Here is a 26,887-nt window from a genome sequence, read left to right on the forward strand (position 1 = left end):
GGCGCTTTCGCGTTGTTACAATGAGTTGTGGTTGTGTCTCTAGGGCTCCCGGGATCCGGCTTATAAAGGCGCACGGATCTAGGGTTTACATGGAGAGTCCTAGCCGGATTACAGATAGCCTAACTACGGTACAATATCTTGCCGTGCACGTCACGGATCCGCCTTCCATATACGTCGTACTGGATCCGGGTTACTCATGTGCCTCCATGGATCCGGGTTACTCCTAATGTCGGTACGGATCCGGCTCATCGATCCTGGGCTGGACTTCTTCCTTCATGATCAACAGCAACTGGGCCGCCCGATGGGCCACATGCCTCATCACCATCTGTAGGCCACCCGGGCTTGCCGGATCTAGGCACTGTCAATGGTACACCCATGAAGTATACCCACAACACAGAATGTCCAGTTCATTAAAGAGAAAATTGACAATATGTCAAAAAACAATGACAATGTAGCGTGAAAAAGGTAACGGTGCCTCCTGCCCTAAGACACATACATGAAGGCGGCCCTCTGATCATGAACTGAGAGATACGGATAACGATAGCATCTAGCCATCTACACTGCTCCTACATCTAGACAGTCGGATGAGAAGACTTATCAGCATCTACGTACATACTATACACATATACATCGATCATACAGACTGGGGCATAGATCATGGTTCTACTATACTACAGCTGCTCCAGCTCTAATGACCTGGACATAACTAACTAAGATGCACCAGAGATTGATTATTAGACTGGTAGCAAACAACGCAAAGGCGAAGGTTATTCCGTCTGCTCCTTTTAACTCTTGCGATAGCTCCTAGCTGCAGTCAGCTGCTCTGTTAGGTCTTGGATGGTGGAAGACGCCTCCTGCAAGAATGGGGAGCAGCCAACATCACAACCGGAGTGCAGCGAGGCATATGTGCAAACAAATGAGCTGCAGTGACAGAGTTGCAGATAACCATTAGCTTATTCCGCAAATTCTGCTCCTCTTGGTCTCGATACTTCATTTCCTCTGCATAGGCGTCCACCAACGCTTCTTGCTCCTTTTTTGCAGTTTCAAGCTTTGCCTCTAGATTCTCCATCTGGAAAACAAAGCAAGAAAGGAACATCGGTTTTTTACAAAGAACGCAAGCTAGCCCTTTGGCCTTCAAGCCTTGTAATTAGCCTTGTGCCCATAGAAACATAAGAATTGCTAATCAATAGGACAGACAAAATACAACCACAGAGGCTTCACTAGAACATGTAGTATGTGAAGCCAATAATCGTACTATCATGAAAAGGAAAAAACTAATGAGATGACACTAAACCGTGTTGGAAATACAACACTGTTCCATATTACTAGAAATTGTTGTACTAGTAGGTGCATTACATAATTGTGATCTCATATCTACATTTTCAAGTTTTAGCTGGTTATTGGCTGCTCAACATTGCATCCCGGTGTTCAGTCTATCTGTTTCATGGCACCTTCAAGACTTATATAGATTATCCTAACAATCGCTTGATAAATTTCACTTTCGACACATTATTGTAATAGTGCAAACTGAATAAATTTGAGGTAACCAGTGACAATTATAAAATACAAAAAAGGGTATTACTACCAGGAGCTCAATTCATAAATCTCAATACTGCTTACTTTCTCAAGCAGAGACTTGTTCTTCTCTCGCTCCGTCTGCAATTCCTTTGATAACAACTCCTCCACCTTGGAGAAACTATCACAGGACAAAACAAGAATTTTGTTATTAGGTTTTGTGTCTAGAGAATTTTGAGTCAAGGCTAGTTTTAGTTGGTTACTCACAGGGTTCTACAAAAGGACAAAATTCACCGGTTTTCAGCAACAATCAGTTAAACCTGTTTTGGTGCCCCTGTTTCTCTTATTTAGCTTCACCGCCCAAACCACTCTTTTTAAGTCTTTTAAATCTTTTAAGTTACATTAAGAAGTATTACAGTCATATCTATTGTATATTCCAAATTTCAAATATCCTAATATCTGGTCACTCATCAAATACCATTCTTACTAAGGTTTTAATTCCATATATGCCATGATTTTGTGTATTCGAAAAATGCCATGAGAAAAAATGACATACGAAAATGCCACTGCAAAAATGGGTTAATTTGATACATGTCACTGCCATAGTGTCATCTATAGAATTACCCAGGTGTTGGCAGCGGCCCTTTTCATAATTTTGTTTGCAGTGGCATTCTCCAATACTTGAAGTGGGCGGTGGCATATATTGAATTGGTCTTCAGTACGGGAAGAAAAGAAAACAATAAGTGGACAACGGCAAGACCTGGCACACAAGACCCAAATCTTAATTCAACAACTTTTGATCTCTTGAACTGTTGTTTCGAGTGATCATGACTGATAGTTATTGCCCATCAGCTATTCATAAATTGCAAACAGAAGTGGATGAAGCACCAGTAATATCTACCGTTCTTTCAATGATGAATTTTCATCCTTCAGCCGCTTGATAACACTCTCGGGATCATCAATAGTTCCTCCATGTCCATTATTTTTCACAGTTCCTTCCTGGAAAGTGGATAGTGCATGAAAGGACAAATGGTTATCTTTATAAATATATCAAACTGAACTAGATTTGCAAAAGTGATACATGACTACATCATTATTTTTCTGCTACACTTATAATCACCTCAAGAAACAAATACAGTAAGAGACACCAACACATTTTTCACGAGGGAAACATTCTTATTTCACCAAATGTGCATGCCGGTATTTTCATTTTTGCATGCTCCATTTAACCTTAGTTTATTATTTTGAACTTCATTTATCTATCATGTGTTTTTCTGGGAGCTAACTCTGCATATGTCCTTTTTAGGCATAGCCAGTCCCAAACCCGGGTAAAGGAGGAGGATTATGATAGGCTTGGCCAGCCAACGTGAAAACTAGCCATTCCTCTATGGATACGAAACCCCTCTTAGCAATGCATCATATTGGAACCCGGGTGCGGTGTTAAATGAGTAATGGCCGGGACGCCACCCCCTTACTTGAGAAATGTGAAGGGCAATGAAGCTAATCAAGGAAAATAGGATTCAGGACCATACTTGGAAACGTAGGGTCCATAACGGGGAAGCTATGAGAGTTAATTGATACTGCAATTAAGACACGCGTTATAATTCTCTATGCCCTGGAGACTAGAAGGGCGGTGCTGGAGGAGGGCGCCGCGTCAATTTGGTGTTCAACACTGCGTCGGGCACGCCAACGGCGAATTTAGTGCTCAACGCCGCATCACGCGCCGTCGGCACTTTGGTGCTCAAGGCTGTGTAAATTTTGGTCTAGGGGTAATATGGCCAATAGTTAAATACAAAATGAAATACAAGTATATTTTGAACCATTATTCTCAATACTGAGAATAATGTTCGCCCACCGAAATACACATCCACCAAATGAATGTCACAGAGTACACATCCACCAAATGAATGTCACAGAGATACGCATGCAAGGTGGATGTGTAGCCATACAAGGAAGGACCGGATCAGGAACGAGGTAATATGAGATATGGTACAGGTGGCAGCAATCAAATAGAAGTTCGTCCAACACCGACTAAGGTGGTTTGGGCATATCCAATGGAGGCCTCCTGAAGCACTGAAAAGAGGCATTCTAAAGTGTAGAGAAAGTACTAGGAGAGGTAGGGGCGACCAAAGTTGACATGGGAAGAGGCGGCAGATAGAGACTTGAAGGATTGGAATGTACATATAGAATTGGCACTTGATAGGACTGCATGGAAATCAGCAATCCCTGTGCCAGAACCTTAATTTACTTTCTTGTAGTTCTTTTTCTCACTTCACTCTTTGGTTGCCATAGGTTTCTATTGGGTTTACTTGCTTGGAACAAAAGTTTGTTCCTTCTGGGAGTTCGTATTTGTCAAAGTTCATGGTTGAAAGTGGACACTTCCCTTTTTGACGATTGTTTATGAATATGACATATGTATACAACCAAATACTTCAACCGAAGCAAACAATTCAGTACAAAACAGCAAGCACAATTACCTTTGACAGCGATCTGGTTGCGATCCTTTCAGTTCTTATTGCTCCACTGGATGGAGGTAAATGCACAATAGAACCGTTATAGGTTCTTTCTGGTTCATTCAGGATCTGAGAAAGCGATCTTGATGCAGTGCCTGCAATCTCAGTATCACTATCATCACTTAAATATGACAGACCATGTTGTACTAATCCTGAAGATTTTACAGTCTTTGGGGACTTCTCGGCTGCCTGCTGGGCCTTTTTTCTTGAAGAGAATTTTCTGCTCATTGCCAAGGGTGAAGCTCCTGTTTTCCTGTCATCATCCCTCAGATGATTAAAACGGGACTATAAGAGAAGTGGGGTTTCCCAGTAAGGAATATGATTAAAAAGTGCTGTAATATTATCTGAACCTGTTTCCCAGGGCATTGGAAATAATCTTATTACTTGATCCAGAATATAATATATCCTCAGCTTGGGATCTTTGCGAACAATTTGACATTCCACACTTTTTCAAAGATTGATATGACAATGGAGCTGTGCAGGGGCTATCTCCAGGTGAACACTCTATCCCGACAAAAAATGTACGTGCTTAGTCAACCAAAAGTTACTACACCAACCATAGAAGTTAGCAAATTTAAGCCATCTTCAACATATTTCCTCAATGGAAAAAGCTTTTAATATACCAAACTGTAAGAAATTATGCACTAAATTTGTAGTTCTGTGATATTCTTTGTACGGTATAACTCAACACATGAGGTTCCTGTTTCAGGAAAAGATAAAAATTCGCCTCCGAAGCCATATGTTCTTGACACGATACAATTCTTCACTCAATGTGGTTGCTTTAGGAACAGGAAAGTCGTATTTTAAAGTTCACATAATGTCCTCGTGTCTTCATCTTTCTGATGCATATCGATGTAGTTAAACAATACTAATTTGCTCAAATTATAGTTTCAGAGACAACAGTTATTGTCTACATGTTATCTGTACTAGGGAAGAACCTTTGTGTTGCTACGAATTTAAAAGATAATACAGTAAATTCTACAAGACTAACTAGTCCATTTATTGGATGCAGCTGCTGCACATCGTTTCTGCAAAATTCATGGTACACTGGGTGTTCTTGTATTACATAATTAAGTGGGCACTGAAGTAGGCACGCTTAGCAAATTGGGAATCAATGCAACCGCAGGGCAAACAAACTATCACAATTAACTCGTTTCTCTGTAGGAGTAAAAGTTTCACATCAAGTTATAGCACCGAGTTGTCAACATGTATTGCTAAGCAGTCAACATGCCATGAACATGTTGAGCATTTGAGATTCTTTTTCTATGATTTGAATACAAAGAAATCAAAATCGATTTCTGGTTTCTAAGGATAAATAAATGACTTCAAGGCTTTCCAAAAGAAAAATTGTTTCATTTGGTTCTGTATTATTTTAAGATAGAAAAGTTACACTCACCAAACCAAAATATTCAAATAAACCAAATGGAGACTCTTCATACCTCTGTCTCTTTTCCCAGAACTTCTGTTAGCATGGTTGCCACCATAACCTATACGATGGCAATTCTCAGACCTGAAAAATGAAAAACATATTTCAGGATAAGAAACTTTTTCTTCCAACAAACTGGTATGCAAATTGACCACAAAATGACCATGCCATATATCAACAAAACGAACCAGTATTTCTTCTGCATTAAAACTAATCGCGCTTCAAGTCTTGAGAGACTATTTGTGCGTTCAAAGTCCTGCTTATCATGAGCTGGCTCTACGAAGTTGACTTCAAGTACACCTGCACAGAAAAACAATAGCCAGTTAGCCACTTATAATTATGAAAGAAACATGACCTCAAAAACAGACATGCAACATGCTTACTTACCAATAATACCGCGTCCTTGAGATCCAGGAAGAGTCCATACTCTCCAGAAAGGCTAAAATAAACATGGGATTTATCATATAACAAATAAATAAAAACCAAAATAGAACTTCCAAGTTAACACAAATACTTTCTGTGGATAATCGTGTCAGTATGTTTAAAGCAAGAAGCATGCTATTGAACGGCATATTTAGATAATTGTATGAGATGGTAAGCAAGTACCACTTGCTACCACAAAAAATAACCAAAAATCAAATGACTCTAGCTCAATATATAGGCATTTTACAATGAAGCACATTGATGCCGAAACATACAAAACTAAATAGTGTATACATTTTCCACTCATTAGTCTTTCTACTTTGATGTGCCATATTGCAAGAGTCAATGTCGATGCTGGATATAGAAGATAAGCTATAATTGTACATTCATAATATAAAAGGCATAGTTAATGGATACCTTTATTAGGCGGTTCCTGTGGTAAACATTAAAACCCTGAATGGGAACATGATGTTTTGCGTCTTTAACAAAACCGATTATAACATTAGCGACCATCTGGCATTCAAAATATGAGGGTAAAATCAAGTTATTAGCTGAATGCTGGGTACATCATTGTATAGGAAACAGTATGTAGAAAAGCTCATAGTTTTTTACTTCTGTATCATTTGGATATCCATTACTGATGGCTGGCTTGTAAGTAACCTGGTTCTTCAGCATCATATCATTGATAATGTTATGGCGTTCAATCTCTTTTCCTCGTAAAATCATCCGGAAGACGTATGGGACTCGGAGATATAAAATGGATGCATAACTCTGCACAAAAGGAGCAATAGACTAACAAAGGAGACAAGACATTGCCTTGAAATATCATCTGGCCACTGTAATGCTTCTAGAACTGTGAAATTGCTCCAGTGCATGCTTGTTTTGTTCTTCATACGAAGTTTACCTAATTTATTTTATGCTATAGTAAATTATCATTGCATTTTTGCATTAGCAACTTGTACTATGACAAACTAAATAATCAACCATACTGTATGGAATAGAAGTAATCATATCCTGCTACAGTAATAATAGTTATTCTTTCGATTGAATACAAAAGCAATAATTTCTTTGGCACAAACAAACAAGTACATATCAAGCATACCCTTAGAGAATGTCTATAAGTAAAAAAGTGCTTCGAGTTTGGAAACTGCTTTGCCATCAAGATGTTTTTCTCGTCCCTATTAACCCCTCTGATTTGAATATCCTGCCACCTCGCAAAGATCACAAGGAGTCACGGTTAGCCACATTTTGTATTGATGGCAATAAGACTTGACCAGTAATTAGTTGGGACTAACATTTACATCAGCATCAAAATCGAGCTCCAAGTCTCCCTGCTCGTCCTCCCACAGATTGTATATAATGATTCGAGTTCCTTGTTCACTAATTGAGTTAAACTGCAGTACCATATAGGTACATAGCACTTACGATCATGAAATAGAAAATATCACAATGCACATGATGAAAGAGAAGAATAAAGATATCCAAAGCTAAAATTAACAACGATAAGAAAAAAAGAACAATAATAAGTACGTTACAGAATATACTGTAATTCCATATCATTTGTCTCGTAGTAAAACATTGCTATTGCCACTAGAAGCACAATAAACAATATCATTTCAGTTCTGAAGTGCGCGTAATCTGCAGAAAGGTTTCGAAAGTTGTGTGTTTTTCCTTTATTCTACAAAGATGCCACATCCCAACTTATGGTTAATTATTTGCTTACTATGTGAAAACATTATTCATGAACAATCATATACTCCCTCCGATTTTCAAGATTAAATTATTTTTTATTAATTAAATACTTACTAATTTGAGTAACCAAATATTACTTAACCGTTGCAGATATTTTATTTGAGTTCAGCATCATTGTATAAGCAATAGAAAATAATTGTAATTTAGCACTTCATTAAATATATTTGTAGAGATTTTTCAATTCTAACGATTTTAGAATTCCGAGGCCGGTGATCCGGAGGCTTGTGGTGTGGCTGGCACACTGCAAATATCCGCCAGCGCACGAGACAATGAGCTACCACTGCAACCCACCACCAATTCCACGAATTCCTGTCTAACTTATTTTTTGAGGGAAAATTCCTGACTAACTTGTGTGTATTTTTTCTCGATATGGACTAACTTGTGTGTATGTGTGGGCGTTGGAACTGCTAACTTGATCCGAGACCATAGAAGTTGCAATCGGGTAGAATGGCATGATCCTAAACTAATGCATAGCACAGGAAAGGTTCAGGTTTGCAAAACCAGATCCTGTCACAAATAGATTTCATGACAATACGAAGTAACAACAGCATAATAAAGATATATCTACAACAGCTACAATGGTATGCAATAACGTATGTTATACCTCCTGAAGAAGTTCTCCTTCATTAGAATAGGGAGACCATTGTATTATTGTCTGTAAGCTTGTAGACCAGTCACCCAATGTTGTCCGCACCTTCCTTTTCCAAGCTTGTCCTTTTTCATAATCAATCTACGAGTTTTATACAAGCATCAAGACAAACTAGCGGTTAACTTGCTAGTTGGGCCATTCTCTTTCCATCAAAAAGTTTGGCATTATCACAAATAAAGGATACTAACTACATGGTAGATAGATAGATACTGAGAGCTTGATACTTGATACAGACAAAATGACAACAACTCAATGTTAGATCAGGAGACATCACATACGGCATGTTTTACTGGACTATTCTTATTGGTGAAACCCAATCACTGAACTCAAGTAAAATGGTAGTAGCATCTTGAAGAAAGCAGAGAATGAAATCAAGCTTACCAGAGAATGAAATCGAGCTTACCATTGGAACAATAATGTCATCTTTACCGGTGCTCTTCAGGAAGGTATAAGATAGCATCCCAATGCTTTGCGTAAGCCTTTTATGCCACCCAGGGAACAGGAAAAAGGATTAGCACCTCGAGCAAGGAAAATAAGTAATAACTTGTAGCAAAATTGATAAGTTGTGACACAGTGAGGAATAACCTACTAATAGTTACTAACGACCACCCAGAGATAGTTTATTACAATTGCATGTAGTAAACAGGGAAAACTCACTAGTTTATGTGTACGGTTACAGATACATGTACACAACTGTATATTTATTGTTCCAAAATGGTGAAGAAATAACCTGTGAAACCACCCAAGGATGAAATAATAATTCTTTAAACAGTTCGAGGGACTTCTTCCTTCTCTCTTACAGAATGAAGGATGACCAAACCCCTCTCTTAGCTTGGCTAGACGCTTTGTAGTTCACTTTGGGTTATGCCCAGGGCTAGGCCCTTTTTTACATTCCCTCCTTTCTTCTCCTCTTGTACATATTTTATCTCTTTTAATAAAATTTTACTGTCGGGGCCTTCCCTACAGTTTTCAGCTAAAAAAAAAAGGATGCGGATCAAACTGTTTTAAAGTTTGCCAGAGTTTGAAGTGGAAAGGCAATTTTTTTCCTTATTTTTTAGAGGTCATGCTAATTTGTCACAAAAGTATCAAGTTTTAAGGGAACACCGAATATCACTATGTTAGATAATCAGGTGGACAAAGGTATCTAACATATATTAAGGCAGTAATGAAGGGGACTTCAAAGTTACAGAAAAAGAGCACTGAACTTTGACTCTTTGTATAGTCTTCAGTTGAAAAACCATCATCCCTCCAACTTTAATCTCCATTTAAGTAAGTATTTTCACTTCCAAAAAGATAGAACAGTTTCTAGATTCAGGGGTATGGATGCATCAGAATCAATTCCAGTAATATCCTAAATTAACAATTGTGAAAAAAAGTGGATGCTCTAAATCCTGTCAGTTATTATCCATACAAGATTGAAGTTTAACTCTAGAGTATGCACTAAAGAAGGTTTATCAGCTCATAGAACTGAAAAGTGTCATCATGACCATACTCAAGCTGTGATTGTCAGAACACATAATCCTCGTTTCGAAGAAGAGTAAAATGCACCAGGGTATGAAACTTTGTTGGTGGGAACACTTCCATACACTGCCTAGGAATCCTGCATCTGGCCCCCATAAGTCCATAACTTGGCAAATCGGTTCAAGTTTGATACAAAGTAGGAAAAGTGTGCAAAAAAGTGCCACACTGCAATGTTGTGGCTTGTCCTAGGGTGCAAAGAGTTTTGGCGCGTGACACACGTGATGACGTGAGGGAGAAGGGGTCATCTTGGGTGTGATTTGTGGCAGTACGTTTGATGCGGACGGTGTCTAGCCTGCAGATGGATAGCTCTGAGCTTGGCCACTTAATCTTTGAGATTAAGGCCATGATGCAGTCTGATCACCATATTAGCATTGTAAGATTCCAAGATCCAAAAAAAAGGCTAGTGATGGTTTAGCTCGTTTTGGTAGAACTTCTGATAGAACCGCGTGTGTTTGGTTCTAGGCTGGACGAAATCGCCAATTTCATCCTTAGGTATTGTAATACTCGTGTTTTTAAGTACTCCCTCCAATTCAAAGTGGAGTCAATTAATTTGGATCGGAGGGAGTAACATAATTTCCTTTTCCAACATGGGTACATAATCATCGTGAGTAGGGATGAAGGGCTAAACCAAAAAAAAAAAATCATGTTATCTGTAGAAACAACCCACCACGTGAAAGGGTATTTTTCCCTTGAGTGTTAGGGGACTAATGAAACCTACAAGAGTGTGATTTATACAGTTTGCAGTAGCTAAGATAACAGAAAACAACCTTTTTTCTTCATTATTGTGACTACGTGAGAATACCAAGACATCAGCACCAAGTCTCATTGTACTTGTCTTGAAACCATTTCCATCTGCAGAAGTGCAATTGAAAGCAAACTGAATCTCTTGTATCTTGATGAACGTACCAAAAAATGTGGATTCAGAGAAATTGTATGTATTGTTGCTGAAAAGTTTCCCTTCCATACATACATTGTCCAATGGTGTTTTTAACTTTGCTCTTTGCCGAATAACCCAAGGACATGCAGTGCCGTATTTTATCTGGGCTCATCCCACCACCATCATCTATGCAACAATTGAACATGAAAGTAACCTCAGGTGCGAATCACATACACATCCATATACAATGTTGAAAATACATTTCAAATCTTCAGTACAAAACTTCAGTACTGGTTCTCTGTAATTAAATGGTCATAATCCTACAATCTACTTTGGAGTTTGGACTATGGAAATATGCTACAGAATGAAGACTAGTCAATATCATTCAGTAATGTGGGTATGAGCAGAAAAGTAAGGCATTCTTTTTTCAGTATTGCCAGAGGACAATATTAATGTTCTAATTCAAACCCCTTGAACATTATGCGACTTCTCAGATCATTCTAAGTAGCTATATAAAGTGAGACAGTTTCACACCTTGAACAAGCAGCATCCGAGATCCATCTTTCTTATTTTCCAACATGTCAATGTTCACAAAGGTAGCTCCATTTGAGACCTTGCAGAGAAATACCAGTGAGTGAGCACATGGGGATTTGAAACTGGAAACAAGAACTATACTCTCTTTCAGTCAAGCATACTTCATCAAGAGAGTTGTCCAGCAGCTCGGCGAAAGCTGACATGTTAATAAGACCATCATACATTAGAAGAACATAGAAAAATGAACGGTTGGGTGCTTAGAGTGCATTTCTAAGATATATGTCATGGGGAGCAGACCATACCTCCTAAAGCCCACTTGTGGCTTGTCGCGTTTGAGTGTAGAAATCTAGGATGGACACGGACATGTTCCATTCCTGACTCTGGCAGCAGATTCGCACAACAACTTCAGTGAGCGAGTGAGCAACAATAACCAAAGTAACAGACATATATGTGAAGATGAGATGCGGCAGAGCACAATACAGCCCACAGAAAATAGTTTCCACACCAGGCATTCAACAAGCGGAGGCCACTCAGGCAACAGAGCACCAAAGTTGCAATCAAAACCTCTCAGACCCAGATTTGCATATGTACACAAATACATAGAAAAACAATCTCAGTGGAACTCTGCATGCAAATTCTTCTTACTGCCTAGCTGATCTGCCTTATTTGCGAGCACATGCACCGAATTAATGACAAGCATTAACTCGGTTCGGATCATTGGCAGTCGACTAAAATGCTCGAAACTCTCGGTACTCCTGAGATTAAAATCGCGCATTCAATACTACTCCTACCAAAAATTACTCCTCTCCCGACAGACCCTAAGAGTTATCAAAATCTAACACAGTTTAGACAAACAGAAATATCAGCCCAATCCTTCTGGATTCTGCACTGGATATAGAGAACTCTGTACTCCCGTCCTCCTACAGTAACTTCACCATAATAATTGCACAACAAGAAACTTCGCGGATGAACAGTACCAGAGTGTTTCGCATGTTCGCTCCAGAGCAGATGCCCCTCGCCATCGTAGTCCCCGGCCTTCCAGAACTGCTTGGTTACACACCTCCGCGGCGGAAGCGGCTCGAGGAACCCGGGTGGTACATCGTCTAGCACCCTAGCCCTCTTCTCCTCCCGGCCGACCCTCCGCCGGCGCCGGGGCCTCTTCGCGCCGCCGGAGTCCGACTCCGTGTCGCTGCTGCTGACGTCGATCGCCGCCTCACAGGCCGCATTGGCTCCACCGGCAACGGCGGGCGGCGGGGGCGAGAGGTGCGCGGCGGCATCTGATTCGGCGATGGTGGGTGGCATAGTGAAAAGTGTGAGCTGGGTGTTGCCAGAATGCGACCCCTTCTATTTGGCGGTACGGTGCGGCCCAACATGCCAAGCATAGGGACTACTATAGCAAGTGTTGTCTAGAGTGTGAGGCGCCTGCAAAAGCAGAAGACCACCATACTGTGCTTGCACTGGTAACGTCAAATCAGTTTGCCTTTATTCACAACAGTGCTGGGTGACCACGAGGTGCGCTCACTTAAGAGCATTTAAAATTTTGCCTCTTAAAACGTTTGTAAAAAACACTTACAATTAGGCTTTGGGTTGTGAGTAGATACCATAAAAGAGACCTTTATATTACGTAGAACCCACCAGCCAGCGGGGTTTTCTTTATTTTTTCTTTTTTTCCTATCCCTTCATTTCCTCTTCTTCTGACGCTGTGAACTCCCTCTTATGTTGTTGGTGGGCTGGCCCAGCTCCGGCCTCTCCTCCGCCGCCATGTTCCCCCCGCCTCCCTTCCTCGACCCCTGCTCCTTTCCTCCACCCACACGCGTCAAGTAGCAGCAGATCCAGCCACCGCGGTGCTCCTCCTCACCCGCCATGGGCGGACCCAAGTGTAGCTAAGTGGGGACCTTAATTTTTTGAGTCCCTATTATTTTGTTAAAATTTGAATAAAGTTTCTTTAGATTTCAAAAAATTATACAAGGGATCCTCCTAATCACTTTATTTGCCTCCACTCCTAATTTTTTCTAGGTCAGCCACTTGTCACTGGCGGCATGCCTCCCACCGTGCAAGTGGTCGAGCAGATGCTGCTCCCACCCGGGTGCGACCCTCCTCCTGAAACGGCTTGGGGGACCTCTGTTGGTGGCCCTTGTCGTCCACACAGCTCGCCAACTCCTCCATTCGTGGCTCGGGCCCCACACAATGGCGATTGGTTGACTAGAGACCGCACCTATTGCTCCATGCACTCGCTTGTTGGAAAATCGGCCGGAAACGGGCCTCTCTATCAAAAGCGGCCGGAAGTTGGCCGGATTCCGGCGAGTTGCACGACGGAAGGACGCCGACTCGTCCTTACATTTCCATCGCGCCAACCATTGACCGGTATACATGCACAAGGCTCTCGGGCATGTGTTCACGGTGCCCTTTAAAAATATTTAAGGGTCACATGATTTTAAGGGATCTTGAAAGATCGGTATGAGAGACTAGATGGGGTGAAAAGGAACTATAACTCCTTTTGTCATTTTCAATTGTTAGGGTCAAACACGGAGGTAGAGTTATTTAATGCAAAGTGTGCAACCTACATGAACAACAACAAAGGTAAACACAAAGAATAACAAAGGATTGAAGTAACCACTAGGGGAGACTGAGACGCGGGCTTTGTTTCCTGTAGTTCCTTCCTTTTTAGGGGAAGTACGTCTATGTAGGAGATGTGTGGCGCCACAAGGATCACCAATGCAACAGAGGCTTCACCTTCTTCTTTGGTGAACCCACCACAAAGGTGAATCCATGTGTCGGTCGAGGTGGCTACCAAACCTTCACACAAGGTGGGGGCACACTCCAAAAATCAATCAGAGGCTCCTGATGGTGCTTATCGTTACGCTGACTTCACACTGTTGGGGAACCCCAAGAGGAAGGTGTGATGAGCACAGCAATAAGTTTTTCCTCAGTACGAAACCAAGGTTTAATCAACCAATAGGAGAAAGGCGTGACTTCTGAAGGTGTTGCTGGCTGACTAGTGGCAGGACGCACTACCGGCGTCAGCAACAATGTGGAACCTGCACACAACACAACCAAAGTACTTTGCCCCAACTTACAGTGAGGTTATTGATACGTCTCCAATGTATCTATAATTTCTTATGTTCCATGCTAGTTTTATGACAATACCTACATGTTTTATCCACACTTTATAATGTTTTTATGCATTTTCTGGGACTAACCTATTAACAAGATGCCACAGTGCCAGTTCTGTTTTCTGCTGTTTTTGATTTCAGAAAAGTTGTTTTACAAATATTCTCGGAATTGGACGAAACAAAAGCCCACGGCCCTATTTTCCACGGAGTGTTCTAGAAGACCGAAGAGGAGTCGAGAAGGCCAGCAGGGGGCCCTCCCCATATGGCGGCGCAGGAAAGCCCACAGCCGCACCGAGACGTGGGGAGGGATCCCCCTGGCTCCCCCAACGCTGCCCCTTCGCCTATTTATTCCTTCGTCCCCGAAAACCCTAGTACCAAGAGCCAAAATACCAGAACAGATCTAGAGACGCCGCCGCCGTCAACCCTAACTCGGGGGGTTCAGAAGATCTCCTCCGGCACCCTGCCGGAGAGGGGAATCATCACCGGAGGGCTCTACATCACCATGCCCGCCTCCGGACTGATGCGTGAGTAGTTCATCCTTGGACTACGGGTCCATAGCACGTAGCTAGATGGTTGTCTTCTCCTAATGTGCTATCATGTTTAGATCTTGTGAGCTGCCTATCATGATCAAGATCATCTATTTGTAATGCTACATGTTGTGTTTGTTGGGATCCGATGAATATGGAATACTATGTCAAATTGATTATTGATCTATCATATATGTGTTGTTTATGATCTTGCATGCTCTCCGTTGCTAGTAGAGGCTCTGGCCAAGTTGATACTTGTAACTCCAAGAGGGAGTACTTATGCTAGATAGTGGGTTCATGTCTCCATTGAATCTGGGAGTGACGAGCAACCCCTAAGGTTGTGGATGTGCTTGTTGCCACTAGGGATAAAACATCAATGCTTTGTCTAAGGATATTTGTATTGTTTACATTACGCACAGTACTTAATGTAATTGTCTGTTGCTTGCAACTTAATACTGGAAGGGGTGCGGATGCTAACCCGAAGGTGGAATTTTTAGGCATAGATGCATGCTGGATGGCGATCTATGTTCTTTGTCGTAATGCCCTAAGTAAATCTCATAGTAGTCATCATGATATGTATGTGCATTGTTATGCCCTCTCTATTTGTCAATTGCCCAACTGTAATTTGTTTACACAACATGTTATTTATCTTATTGGAGAGACACCACTAGTGAACTGTGGACCCCGGTCCATTCTTTTACATCTGAAATACAACCTACTGCAATCATTGTTCTCTTTTATTTTCTGCAAGCAAACATCATTTTCCACACCATACGTTTATTCCTTTGTTTTCAGCAAGCCGGTGAGATTGACAACATCACTTTTAAGTTGGGGCAAAGTAGTTTGATTGTGTTGTGCAGGTTCCACGTTGGCACCGGAATCCCTGGTGTTGCGCCACACTACACTCCTTCACCAACAACCTTCACGTGATCTTCATCTCCTACTGGTTCGATAACCTTGGTTTCTTACTGAGGGAAAACTCGCTACTATACTCATCATACCTTCATCTTGGTGTTCCCAACGGACGTGTGCTTTACCGTCACAAGCAGCTACTTTTATGGCGCCGTTGTCGGGGAGATCCAGACACGCTGCAAGGGGAGTCTCTCACACCCAATCTCTTTACTTTGTTTATTGTCTTGCTTTATTTTATTTTCTGTCTTGTTTGCTTTCTTTATATCAAAAACACACAAAAAAATAGTTACTTGTTTTACTTTATTTAATTCGGTTTTGCTTTATTTATTTTTATTATTGCTAAAATGAGTACTCCTGAGAACACTAAGTTGTGTGACTTCACTAGCACAAATAATAATGATTTCATATGCACTCCTATTGCTCCACCTGCTTCTACAGCAGAATTTTATGAAATTAAACCTGCTTTACTAAATCTTGTTATGAGAGAGCAATTTTCTGGTGTTAGTATTGATGATGCTGCTGCCCATCTTAATAATTTTGTTGAACTTTGTTAAATGCAAAAGTATAAGGATGTAGATGGGGATATTATAAAACTGAAATTGTTTCCTTTCTCCTTGAGAGGAAGAGCTAAAGATTGGTTGCTATCTTTGCCTAAAAATAGTATTAGTTCATGGACTAAATGTAAAGAGGCTTTCATTGGAAAATATTATCCTCCTGCTAAAATTATATCTTTGAGAAGTAGCATTACGAATTTTAAGCAATTGGATAATGAACATGTTGCCCAAGCATGGGAGAGAATGAAATCTTTGGTAAAGAATTGCCCTACCCATGGACTAACTACTTGGATGATCATCCAAACCTTTTATGCAGGATTAAATTTTTCTTCAAGGAACCTATTGGATTCAGCTGCTTGGAGGTACTTTTATGTCCATCACTTTGGGTGCTGCAACAAAGCTTCTTGATGATATGATGATCAACTACTCCGAATGGCACACTTGAAAGGACTCCTCAAGGTAAGAAGGTAAATTTTGTTGAAGAAACCTCTTCCTTGAGTGATAAGATTGATGTTATTATGTCTATGCTTGTTAATGGTAAATCTCATGTTGATCCTAATAATGTTCCTTTAGCTTCATTGGTTGCTCAAGAAGAGCATGTTGATGTGAACTTCATTAAAAATAATAATTTCAACAACAATGCTTATAGGAATAATTTTGGTAACAACAACTATAGGCCATATCCTTCTAATAGTGGTAATGGTTATGGTAATTCTTACAACAATAGTAGGAGTGTACCCTCTGATCTTGAAGTCATGCTTAAACAATTTATTAATACACAAACTGCTTTTAACAAATCTGTTGAGGAAAAGTTTGGTAAAATTGATGTTCTTGCTTCTAAGGTTGATAGTCTTGCTCTTGATGTTGATCTTTTGAAACTGAAAGTTATGCCTAATGAAGTTAAAGATACTAAGTCATTTGCTACAGCAAATGCTATCCAAGTTCGAATTAATGACAATATTAGAATGATGGCTGAATTGCATGCTAGGTGGGAAAGAGAAGAAAAACTTGCTAAAGAGAATAATATAGCTAGAGTTTGGACTATTACCACCACTCGTAATGTTGATGCTTCACATGTTGCTAAACCTCCTACTATCAATGGTAAAATAATTGGTGTTGGCAATGTTTCTACTTCTACTACAAAGCGTGCAAAATTGCCTGAAACTGCTGAAACTGTTTGTGATAAAAGTGCTGAAATTTTTCAAAGTGTTGGGGACAATGGTCCCATTGCTTTAGATCATAATGGTTTTGATTTTGATAATTGTCATATTTCTGAAGTTATTAAGTTCTTGCAAAAACTTGCTAGAAGTCCTAATGCTAGTGCTATAAACTTGGCCTTTACAAAAACATATTACAAATGCTCTCATTAAAGCTAGGGAAGAGGAATTAAAACTTGAAGCTTCTATCCATAGGAAGTTGGAAGATGGTTGGGAGCCCATCATTAAAATGAAGGTCAATAATTTTGATTGTAATGCTTTATGTGATCTTGGTGCAGGTATTTCTGTTATGCCTAAGAAACTTTATAATATGCTTGACTTGCCACCTTTGGAATGTTGTTATTTGGATGTTAATCTTGCTGATAATTCTATAAAGAAACCTTTAGGCAGAATTGACAATGTTCACATTACGGTTAACAATAACCTTGTCCCCGTTGATTTTGTTGTTTTGGATATTGAATGCAATGCATCTTGTCCTATTGTTTTGGGAAGACCCTTTATTCGAACCGTTGATGCTATTATTGATATGAAAGAAGGAGATATTAAATATCAATTCCCTCTTAAGAAAGGTATGGAACACTTCCCTAGAAAGAGAATGAAGATGCCTTTTGATTCTATTATTAGAACAAATAATAATGTTAATGCTTCTTCTCTTGATGTTACTTGATTTTCACTTTCTGCGCCTAGCTGAAAGGCGTTAAATAAAAGCGCTTATGGGCGACAACCCATTATTTTATTTCTGCAATTTTTGTTTTATATTTGAGTCTAGGTGCTTGTTACTACTGTAGCAATACCTTTGTATCTTTATTTTCTTGCATTGTTGTGCCAAGTAAAGTCTTTGATAGAAAGTTGATACTAGATTTGGATTTCTGCGCAGAAACAGATTTTTAGCTGTCACAAATTTGAGCTTTTCTCTCTGTAGAAAAATCTAAAAATTCAGAAAAAATTCATGAGTAATCCTCAGATATGTACGCAACTTTCGTTCAACTGGAACTTTTCCATCTGAGCATGTTAAGTGCCTCGAAAAAATTCGTCTTTACGGACTAATCTGTTTTTGACAGATTCTGCCTTTTATTTGGCATTGCCTCTTTTACTGTGTTTGAGTGGATTTCTTTGCTCCATTAAATTTCAGTAGCCTTGGGTAATGTCCAGAAGTGTTGAGAATGATTGTGTCCTTGCTGAACATGTGAATTTTTGATTATGCACTAACCCTCTAATGAGATTGCTTTGAGTTTGGTGTGAAGGAAGTTTTCAAGGATCAAGAGAGGAGGATGATATAATATGATCAAGAAGAGTGAAAAGTCTAAGCTTGAGGATGCCCCCGTGGTTCATCCCTGCATATTTCAAGAAGACTCAAGCGTCTAAGCTTGGGGATGCCCAAGGCATCCCCTTCTTCATCAAACTTATCATGTCACCTCTAGTGAAACTATATTTTAATTCCGTCACATCGTATGTGCTTTACTTGGAGCGTCCGTGTGCTTTTATTCTCGTTTGTTATTTAAGTTTTCTTAATAAATCGGATCCTAACATGCTTGTGTGGGAGAGAGACACGCTCCGCTTTTTCATTTGAACACTTGTGTTCTTCGTTTTATTTTTCATGTTCATGGCGAAAGCTGAAAGCTGCAACACTTATTGTTATTTGGTTGGAAACAGAAAATGCTTCATGTGGTAATTGGTATATTGTCTTGAATAATTTGATACTTGGTGATGGCGTGTAACTCACACGTTCGTTGGGAACCCCAAGAGGAAGGTATGATGCGCACAGCAGCAAGTTTTCCCTCAGAAAGAAACCAAGGTTTATCGAACCAGGAGGAGCCAAGAAGCACGTTGAAGGTTGATGGCGGCGGGATGTAGTGCGGCGCAACACCGGGGATTCCGGCGCCAACGTGGAACCTGCACAACACAACCAAAGTACTTTGCCCCAACGAAACGAGTGACGTTGTCAATCTCACCGGCTTGCTGTAACAAAGGATTAACCGTATTGTGTGGAAGATGATTGTTTGCAAGAAAACGAGTAAGAACAAGTATTGCGAGCAGATTTGTATTTCGAGTATAAAAGAATGGACCGGGGTCCACAATTCACTAGAGGTGTCTCTCCCATAAGATAAAAGCATGTTGGGTGAACAAATTACGGTCGGGCAATTGACAAATAGAGAGGGCATAACAATGCACATACATGTCATGATAAGTATAGTGAGATTTAATTGGGCATTACGACAAAGTACATAGACCGCCATCCAACCGCATCTATGCCTAAAAAGTCCACCTTCGGGTTATCATCCGAACCCCTTCCGGTATTAAGTTGCAAAGCAACGAGACAATTGCATTAAGTATGGTGCGTAATGTAATCAACAACTACATCCTTAGACATAGCATCAATGTTTTATCCCTAGTGGCAACGAGCACAACACAACCTTAGAACTTTCTCATCACTTGTCCCAGGTATCAATGCGGGCATGAACCCACTATCGAGCATAAATACTCCCTCTTGGAGTTAAGAGCAAAAACTTGGCCGAGCCTCTACTAATAACGGAGAGCATGCAAGATCATAAACAACACATAGGTAATAACTTGATAATTAACATAACATGGTATTCTCTATCCATCGGATCCCGACAAACACAACATATAGTATTACGGATAGATGATCTTGATCATGTTAGGCAGCTCACAAGATCCAACAATGAAGCACAATGAGGAGAAGACAACCATCTAGCTACTGCTATGGACCCATAGTCCAGGGGTGAACTACTCACTCATCACTCCGGAGGCGACCATGGCGGTGTAGAGTCCTCCGGGAGATGAATCCCCTCTCCGGCAGGGTGCCGGAGGAGATCTCCGAATCCCCCGAGATGGGATTGGCGGCGGCGGCGTCTCGGAAGGTTTTCCGTATCGTGGTTTTTCGCATCAGGGGTTTCGCGACGGAGGCTTTAAGTAGGCGGAAGGGCAACGTGGGGGGCCACACGAGGGCCCCACACCACAGGTCGGCGCGGCCAAGGCCTGGGCCGCGCCGCCCTATGGTGGCGGCCCCTCGTGGCCCCACTTCGGCTCCTCTTCGGTCTTCCGGAAGCTTTGTGGCAAAATAGGACCCTGGGTTTTGATTTCGTCCAATTCCGAGAATATTTCGTTACTAGGATTTCTGAAACCAAAAACAGCAGAAAACAGACAATCGGCTCTTCGGCATCTTGTTAATAGGTTAGTTCCGGAAAATGCACGAATATGACATAAAGTGTGCATAAAACATGTAGATATCATCAATAATGTGGCATGGAACATAAGAAATTATCGATACGTCGGAGGCGTATCGGCATCCCCAAGCTTAGTTACGCTCGTCCCGAACGGGTAAAACGATAACAAAGATAATTTCCGAAGTGACATGCCATCATAACCTTGATCATACTATTTGTAAACATATGTAATGAATGCAGCGATCAAAACAATGGTAATGACATGAGTAAACAAGTGAATCATAAAGCAAAGACTTTTCATGAATAGTACTTCAAGACAAGCATCAATAAGTCTTGCATAAGAGTTAACTCATAAAGCAATAAATCAAAGTAAAGGTATTGAAGCAACACAAAGGAAGATTAAGTTTCAGCGGTTGCTTTCAACTTGTAACATGTATATCTCATGGATAATTGTCAACATAGAGTAATATAACAAGTGCAATATGCAAGTATGTAGGAATCAATGCACAGTTCACACAAGTGTTTGCTTCTTGAGGCGGAGAGAGATAGGTGAACGGACTCAACATAAAAGTAAAAAGAATGGTCCTTCAAAGAGGAAAGCATCGATTGCTATATTTGTGCTAGAGCTTTTATTTTGAAAACATGAAACAATTTTGTCAACGGTAGTAATAAAGCATATGAGTTATGTAAATTATATCTTACAAGTTGCAAGTCTCATGCATAGTATACTAATAGTGCCCGCACCTTGTCCTAATTAGCTTGGACTACCGGATCATCGCAATACACATGTTTTAACCAAGTGTCACAATGGGGTACCTCCATGCCGCCTGTACAAAGGTCTAAGGAGAAAGCTCGCATTTTGGATTTCTCGCTTTTGATTATTCTCAACTTAGACATCCATACCGGGACAACATGGACAACAGACAATGGACTCCTCTTTAATGCATAAGCATGTGGCAACAATTATTATTCTCATATGAGATTGAGGATATATGTCCAAAACTGAAACTTCCACCATGAATCATGGCTTTAGTTAGCGGCCCAATGTTCTTCTCTAACAATATGCATGCTCCAACCATTAAGGTGGTAGATCTCTCTTACTTCGGACAAGACGGACATGCATAGCAACTCACATGATATTCAACAAAGAATAGTTGATGGCGTCCCCGAAGCATGGTTATCGCACAACAAGCAACTTAATAAGAGATAAAGTGCATAAGTACATATTCAATACCACAATAGTTTTTAAGCTATTTGTCCCATGAGCTATATATTGCAAAGGTGAATGATGGAATTTTAAAGGTAGCACTCAAGCAATTTACTTTGGAATGGCGGATAAATACCATGTAGTAGGTAGGTATGGTGGACACAAATGGCATAGTGGTTGGCTCAAGTATTTTGGATGCATGAGAAGTATTCCCTCTCGATACAAGGTTTAGGCTAGCAAGGTTATTTGAAACAAACACAAGGATGAACGGTGCAGCAAAACTCACATAAAAGACATATCGTAAACATTATAAGACTCTACACCGTCTTCCTTGTTGTTCAAAACTCAATACTAGATATTATCTAGACTCTAGAGAAACCAAATATGCAAACCAAATTAGCAGGCTCTAAGTGTTTCTTCATTAATGGGTGCAAAGTATATGATGCAAGAGCTTAAACATGAGCACAACAATTGCCAAGTATCAAATTATCCAAGACATTTTAGAATTACTACATGTAGCATTTTCCAATTCCAACCATATAACAATTTAACGAAGAAGAAACTTAGCCATGAATACTATGAGTAGAGCTTAAGGACATACTTGTCCATATGCTACAGCGGAGCGTGTCTCTCTCCCACAAAGTGAATGCTAGGATCCATTTTATTCAAACAAAACAAAAACAAAAACAAACCGACGCTCCAAGCAAAGTGCATAAGATGTGACGGAATAAAAATATAGTTTCAGGGGAGGAACTCGATAATGTTGTCGATGAAGTAGGGGATGCCTTGGGCATCCCCAAGCTTAGACGCTTGAGTCTTCTTAGAATATGCAGGGGTGAACCACCGGGGCATCCCAAAGCTTAGAGCTTTCACTCTCCTTGATCATATTGTATCATACTCCTCTCTTGATCCTTGAAAACTTCCTCCACACCAAACTCGAAACAACTCATTAGAGGGTTAGTGCACAATAAAAATTAACATGTTCAGAGGTGACACAATCATTCTTAACACTTCTGGACATTGCATAAAGCTACTGGACATTAATGGATCAAAGAAATTCATCCAACATAGCAAAAGAGGCAATGCGAAATAAAAGGCAGAATCTGTCAAAACAGAACAGTCCGTAAAGATGGATTTTATTAGGGCACCAGACTTGCTCAAATGAAAATTCCCAAATTGAATGAAAGTTGCGTACATATCTGAGGATCACTCACGTAAATTGGCTTAATTTTCCGAGTTACCTACGGAGAATTAGGCCCAGATTCGTGACCAGCAAAGAAATCTGTTTCTGCGCAGTAATCCAAATCTAGTATTTACTTTACTATCAAAGACTTTACTTGGCACAACAAAACATAAAACTAAGATAAGGAGATGTTGCTACAGTAGTAAACAACTTCCAAGACTCAAATATAAAACAAAAATACTGTAGTAAAAACATGGGTTGTCTCCCATAAGCGCTTTTCTTTAACGCCTTTCAGCTAGGCGCAGAAAGTGTAACTCAAGTATTATCGAGAGATGGAGCATTGATATCATAAGCTCCCCCATTTGTCAATTTTAGGCCTATAATAATATTTCTTTGGTTTAGTCACTTTAGAGACATACATAAACTTTTGCTCCTTTCCCACATAAGCTTTCTATCTAAACTGTAAAGATGAAAAGGTTGAACCCAAGGTTCCCATAGCTTTTTCAAGTTCGCCAATCCTATTAATTTGATTATCATGGTCAACACAAGTTCTTAGGACACTAATTCTTTCATCAATTCCTCCTAAGGATTTATCAAGTTTGTCAGTTTTATCAAGTAACATCTCCAACTTAGTTTCAACACTCGGAAAAATTTTCTCTATGGTTTCCAATTTTTTGATAACATCATCAAGGGAGGTTTCAATTTTAATTTCATTAACAGGTGGTGTTCCAAATAAACTCTCAATAATGCAACTAGCTTCTAAAGCGGGAGCGCCTAGGAAGTTACCTCCCGCGAGACAATCAAGAACATATCTATTCCAGCTAGAGATACCAACATAAAAATTCCCGAGTAGGATAGTGGTGGAGTGTTTCTTAGTACACCTATTATGGGCATCACTAATTCTATACCAAGCATCTTTTAAACATTCTCCCCCTTGTTGCTTAAACGAACGAACTTCAACTTCAGGATTACTCATTTTAACAGTAGTAAATAAAGCAAACTAGATAAAGTAAATGCAAGTAACTAATTTTTTTGTGTTTTTGATATAGAGTGCAAGACAGTAAATAAAGTAAAACTAGCAACTAATTTTTTTGTGTTTTGATATAATGCAGCAAACAAAGTAGTAAATAAAATAAAGCAAGACAAAAACAAAGTAAAGAGATTGAGAAGTGGAGACTCCCCTTGCAGCGTGTCTTGATCTCCCCGACAACGGCGCCGGAAAAAGAGCTTGATGGCGTGTAACTCACACGTTCGTTGGGAACCCCAAGAGGAAGGTATGATGCGCACGGCAGCAAGTTTTCCCTCAGAAAGAAACCAAGGTTTATCGAACCAGGAGGAGCCAAGAAGCACGTTGAAGGTTGATGGCGGCGGGATGTAGTGCGGCGCAACACCAGGGATTCCGGCGCCAACGTGGAACTTGCACAACACAACCAAAGTACTTTGCCCCAACGAAACGAGTGACGTTGTCAATCTCACCGGCTTGCTGTAACAAAGGATTAACCGTATTGTGTGGAAGATGATTGTTTGCAAGAAAACGAGTAAAAACAAGTATTGCAACGAGATTTGTATTTCGAGTATAAAAGAATGGACCGGGGTCCACGGTTCACTAGAGGTGTCTCTCCCATAAGATAAAAGCATGTTGGGTGAACAAATTACGGTCGGGCAATTGACAAATAGAGAGGGCATAACAATGCACATACATGTCATGATAAGTATAGTGAGATTTAATTGGGCATTACGACAAAGTACATAGACCGCCATCCAATCGCATCTATGCCTAAAAAGTCCACCTTCGGGTTATCATCCGAACCCCTTCCGGTATTAAGTTGCAAAGCAACGAGACAATTGCATTAAGTATGGTGCGTAATGTAATCAACAACTACATCCTTAGACATAGCATCAATGTTTTATCCCTAGTGGCAACATCACAACACAACCTTAGAACTTTCTGTCACTCGTCCCGGTATCAATGCGGGCATGAACCCACTATCGAGCATAAATACTCCCTCTTGGAGTTAAGAGCAAAAACTTGGCCAGAGCCTCTACTAATAACGGAGAGCATGCAAGATCATAAACAACACATAGGTAATAACTTGATAATTAACATAACATGGTATTCTCTATCCATCGGATCCCGACAAACACAACATATAGTATTACGGATAGATGATCTTGATCATGTTAGGCAGCTCACAAGATCCAACAATGAAGCACAATGAGGAGAAGACAACCATCTAGCTACTGCTATGGACCCATAGTCCAGGGGTGAACTACTCACTCATCACTCCGGAGGAGACCATGGCGGTGTAGAGTCCTCCGGGAGATGAATCCCCTCTCCGGCAGGGTGCCGGAGGAGATCTCCAGAATCCCCCGAGATGGGATTGGCGGTGGCGGCGTCTCTGGAAGGTTTTCCGTATCGTGGTTTTTCGCATCGGGGGTTTCGCGACGGAGGCTTTAAGTAGGCGGAAGGGCAACGTGGGGGGCCACACGAGGGCCCCACACCACAGGTCGGCACGGCCAAGGCCTGGGCCGCGCCGCCCTATGGTGGCGGCCCCTCGTGGCCCCACTTCGCCTCCTCTTCGGTCTTCCGGAAGCTTCGTGGCAAAATAGGACCCTGGGTTTTGATTTCGTCCAATTCCGAGAATATTTCGTTACTAGGATTTCGAAACCAAAAACAGCGAGAAAACGACAAGCGGCTCTTCGGCATCTTGTTAATAGGTTAGTTCCAGAAAATGCACGAATATGACATAAAGTGTGCATAAAACATGTAGATATCATCAATAATGTGGCATGGAACATAAGAAATTATCGATACGTCGGAGGCGTATCACTTGGCAATTGTTTTGAGCTCTCAAGTAGATCATGTTTAAGCTCTTGCATCATGTAGTTTAAACCTATTAGTGGAGAACTACCGTAGAGCTTGTTGAAATTTGGTTTGCATGATTGGTCTCTCTAAGGTCTAGATATTTTACGGTAAAAGTGTTTGAGCAACGGGGAAGACGAGTGTAGAGTCTTATAATGCTTGCAATATGTTCTTATGTAAGTTTTGTTGTACCGGTTTATACTTGTGTTTGCTTCAAACAACCTTGCTAGCCAAAGCCTTGTACTGAGAGGAAATGCTTCTCGTGCATCCAAAACCTTGAGCCAAAACCTATGCCATTTGTGTCCACCATAACTACCTACTATGTGGTATTTTTACTGCCATTCCAAGTAAATACTTCATGTGCTACCTTTAAAAAATTCAAAACTTTATTACTCCTTATTTGTGTCAATGTTTCATAGCTCATGAGGAAGTATGTGGTGTTTTATCTTTCAATCTTGTTGGGCAGACTTTCACTAATGGACTAGTGGCATATACATCCGCTTATCCAATAATTTTGCAAAAAGAGCTGGCAACGGGGTGCCCAGTCCCAATTAATTAACTTTCATTAATAATTCTCTTCACATGTTTTGCCCTGATTTATCGGTAAGCAACTTAATTTTGCAATAGACACTCCTCCATGGTATGTGAAATGTTGGAAGGCACCCGAGGATTCGGTTAGCCATGGTTTGTGAAAGCAAAAGGTTGGGAGGAGTGTCATCTATAAATAAAACTAAAATACATGTGTAAAGAAAAGAGAAGAGGGATGATCTACCTTACTGGTAGAGATAACGTCCTTCATGGGAGCCGCTCTTTGAAAGTCTATTTGACAAGGGGGTTAGAGTGCCCACTACCATTCGTTGACAACAACAAACACCTCTCAAAACTTTATTTTTATGCTCTCTTTATGATTTCA

At 40.5% G+C, this 26,887-nt stretch overlaps 1 protein-coding gene across 1 annotated transcript; it reads right to left on the bottom strand.

Annotated features, from left to right (window-relative positions):
* Nucleotides 1-406: 406 nt before the first annotated feature.
* On the bottom strand, nucleotides 407-12,359 carry LOC124687765 (protein MICRORCHIDIA 4-like). The gene is made up of 21 exons (XM_047221514.1): nucleotides 12,188-12,359; nucleotides 11,513-11,590; nucleotides 11,372-11,406; nucleotides 11,211-11,289; nucleotides 10,770-10,862; nucleotides 10,567-10,651; nucleotides 8,682-8,757; nucleotides 8,234-8,359; nucleotides 7,173-7,271; nucleotides 6,980-7,081; nucleotides 6,490-6,648; nucleotides 6,295-6,390; nucleotides 5,842-5,893; nucleotides 5,643-5,754; nucleotides 5,468-5,538; nucleotides 4,379-4,532; nucleotides 3,993-4,281; nucleotides 2,417-2,514; nucleotides 1,621-1,696; nucleotides 947-1,069; nucleotides 407-854 (listed from the first exon to the last, which is right to left on the bottom strand). Exons 2-21 carry the CDS (start codon nucleotides 11,580-11,582, stop codon nucleotides 786-788), a joined length of 2,064 nt encoding a protein of 687 aa, XP_047077470.1. The 5' UTR covers nucleotides 11,583-11,590; nucleotides 12,188-12,359; the 3' UTR covers nucleotides 407-785.
* Nucleotides 12,360-26,887: the final 14,528 nt, after the last annotated feature.

This window comes from Lolium rigidum, chromosome 2, assembly GCF_022539505.1.
Source record: "Lolium rigidum isolate FL_2022 chromosome 2, APGP_CSIRO_Lrig_0.1, whole genome shotgun sequence".
Classification (NCBI taxonomy): domain Eukaryota; kingdom Viridiplantae; phylum Streptophyta; class Magnoliopsida; order Poales; family Poaceae; genus Lolium; species Lolium rigidum.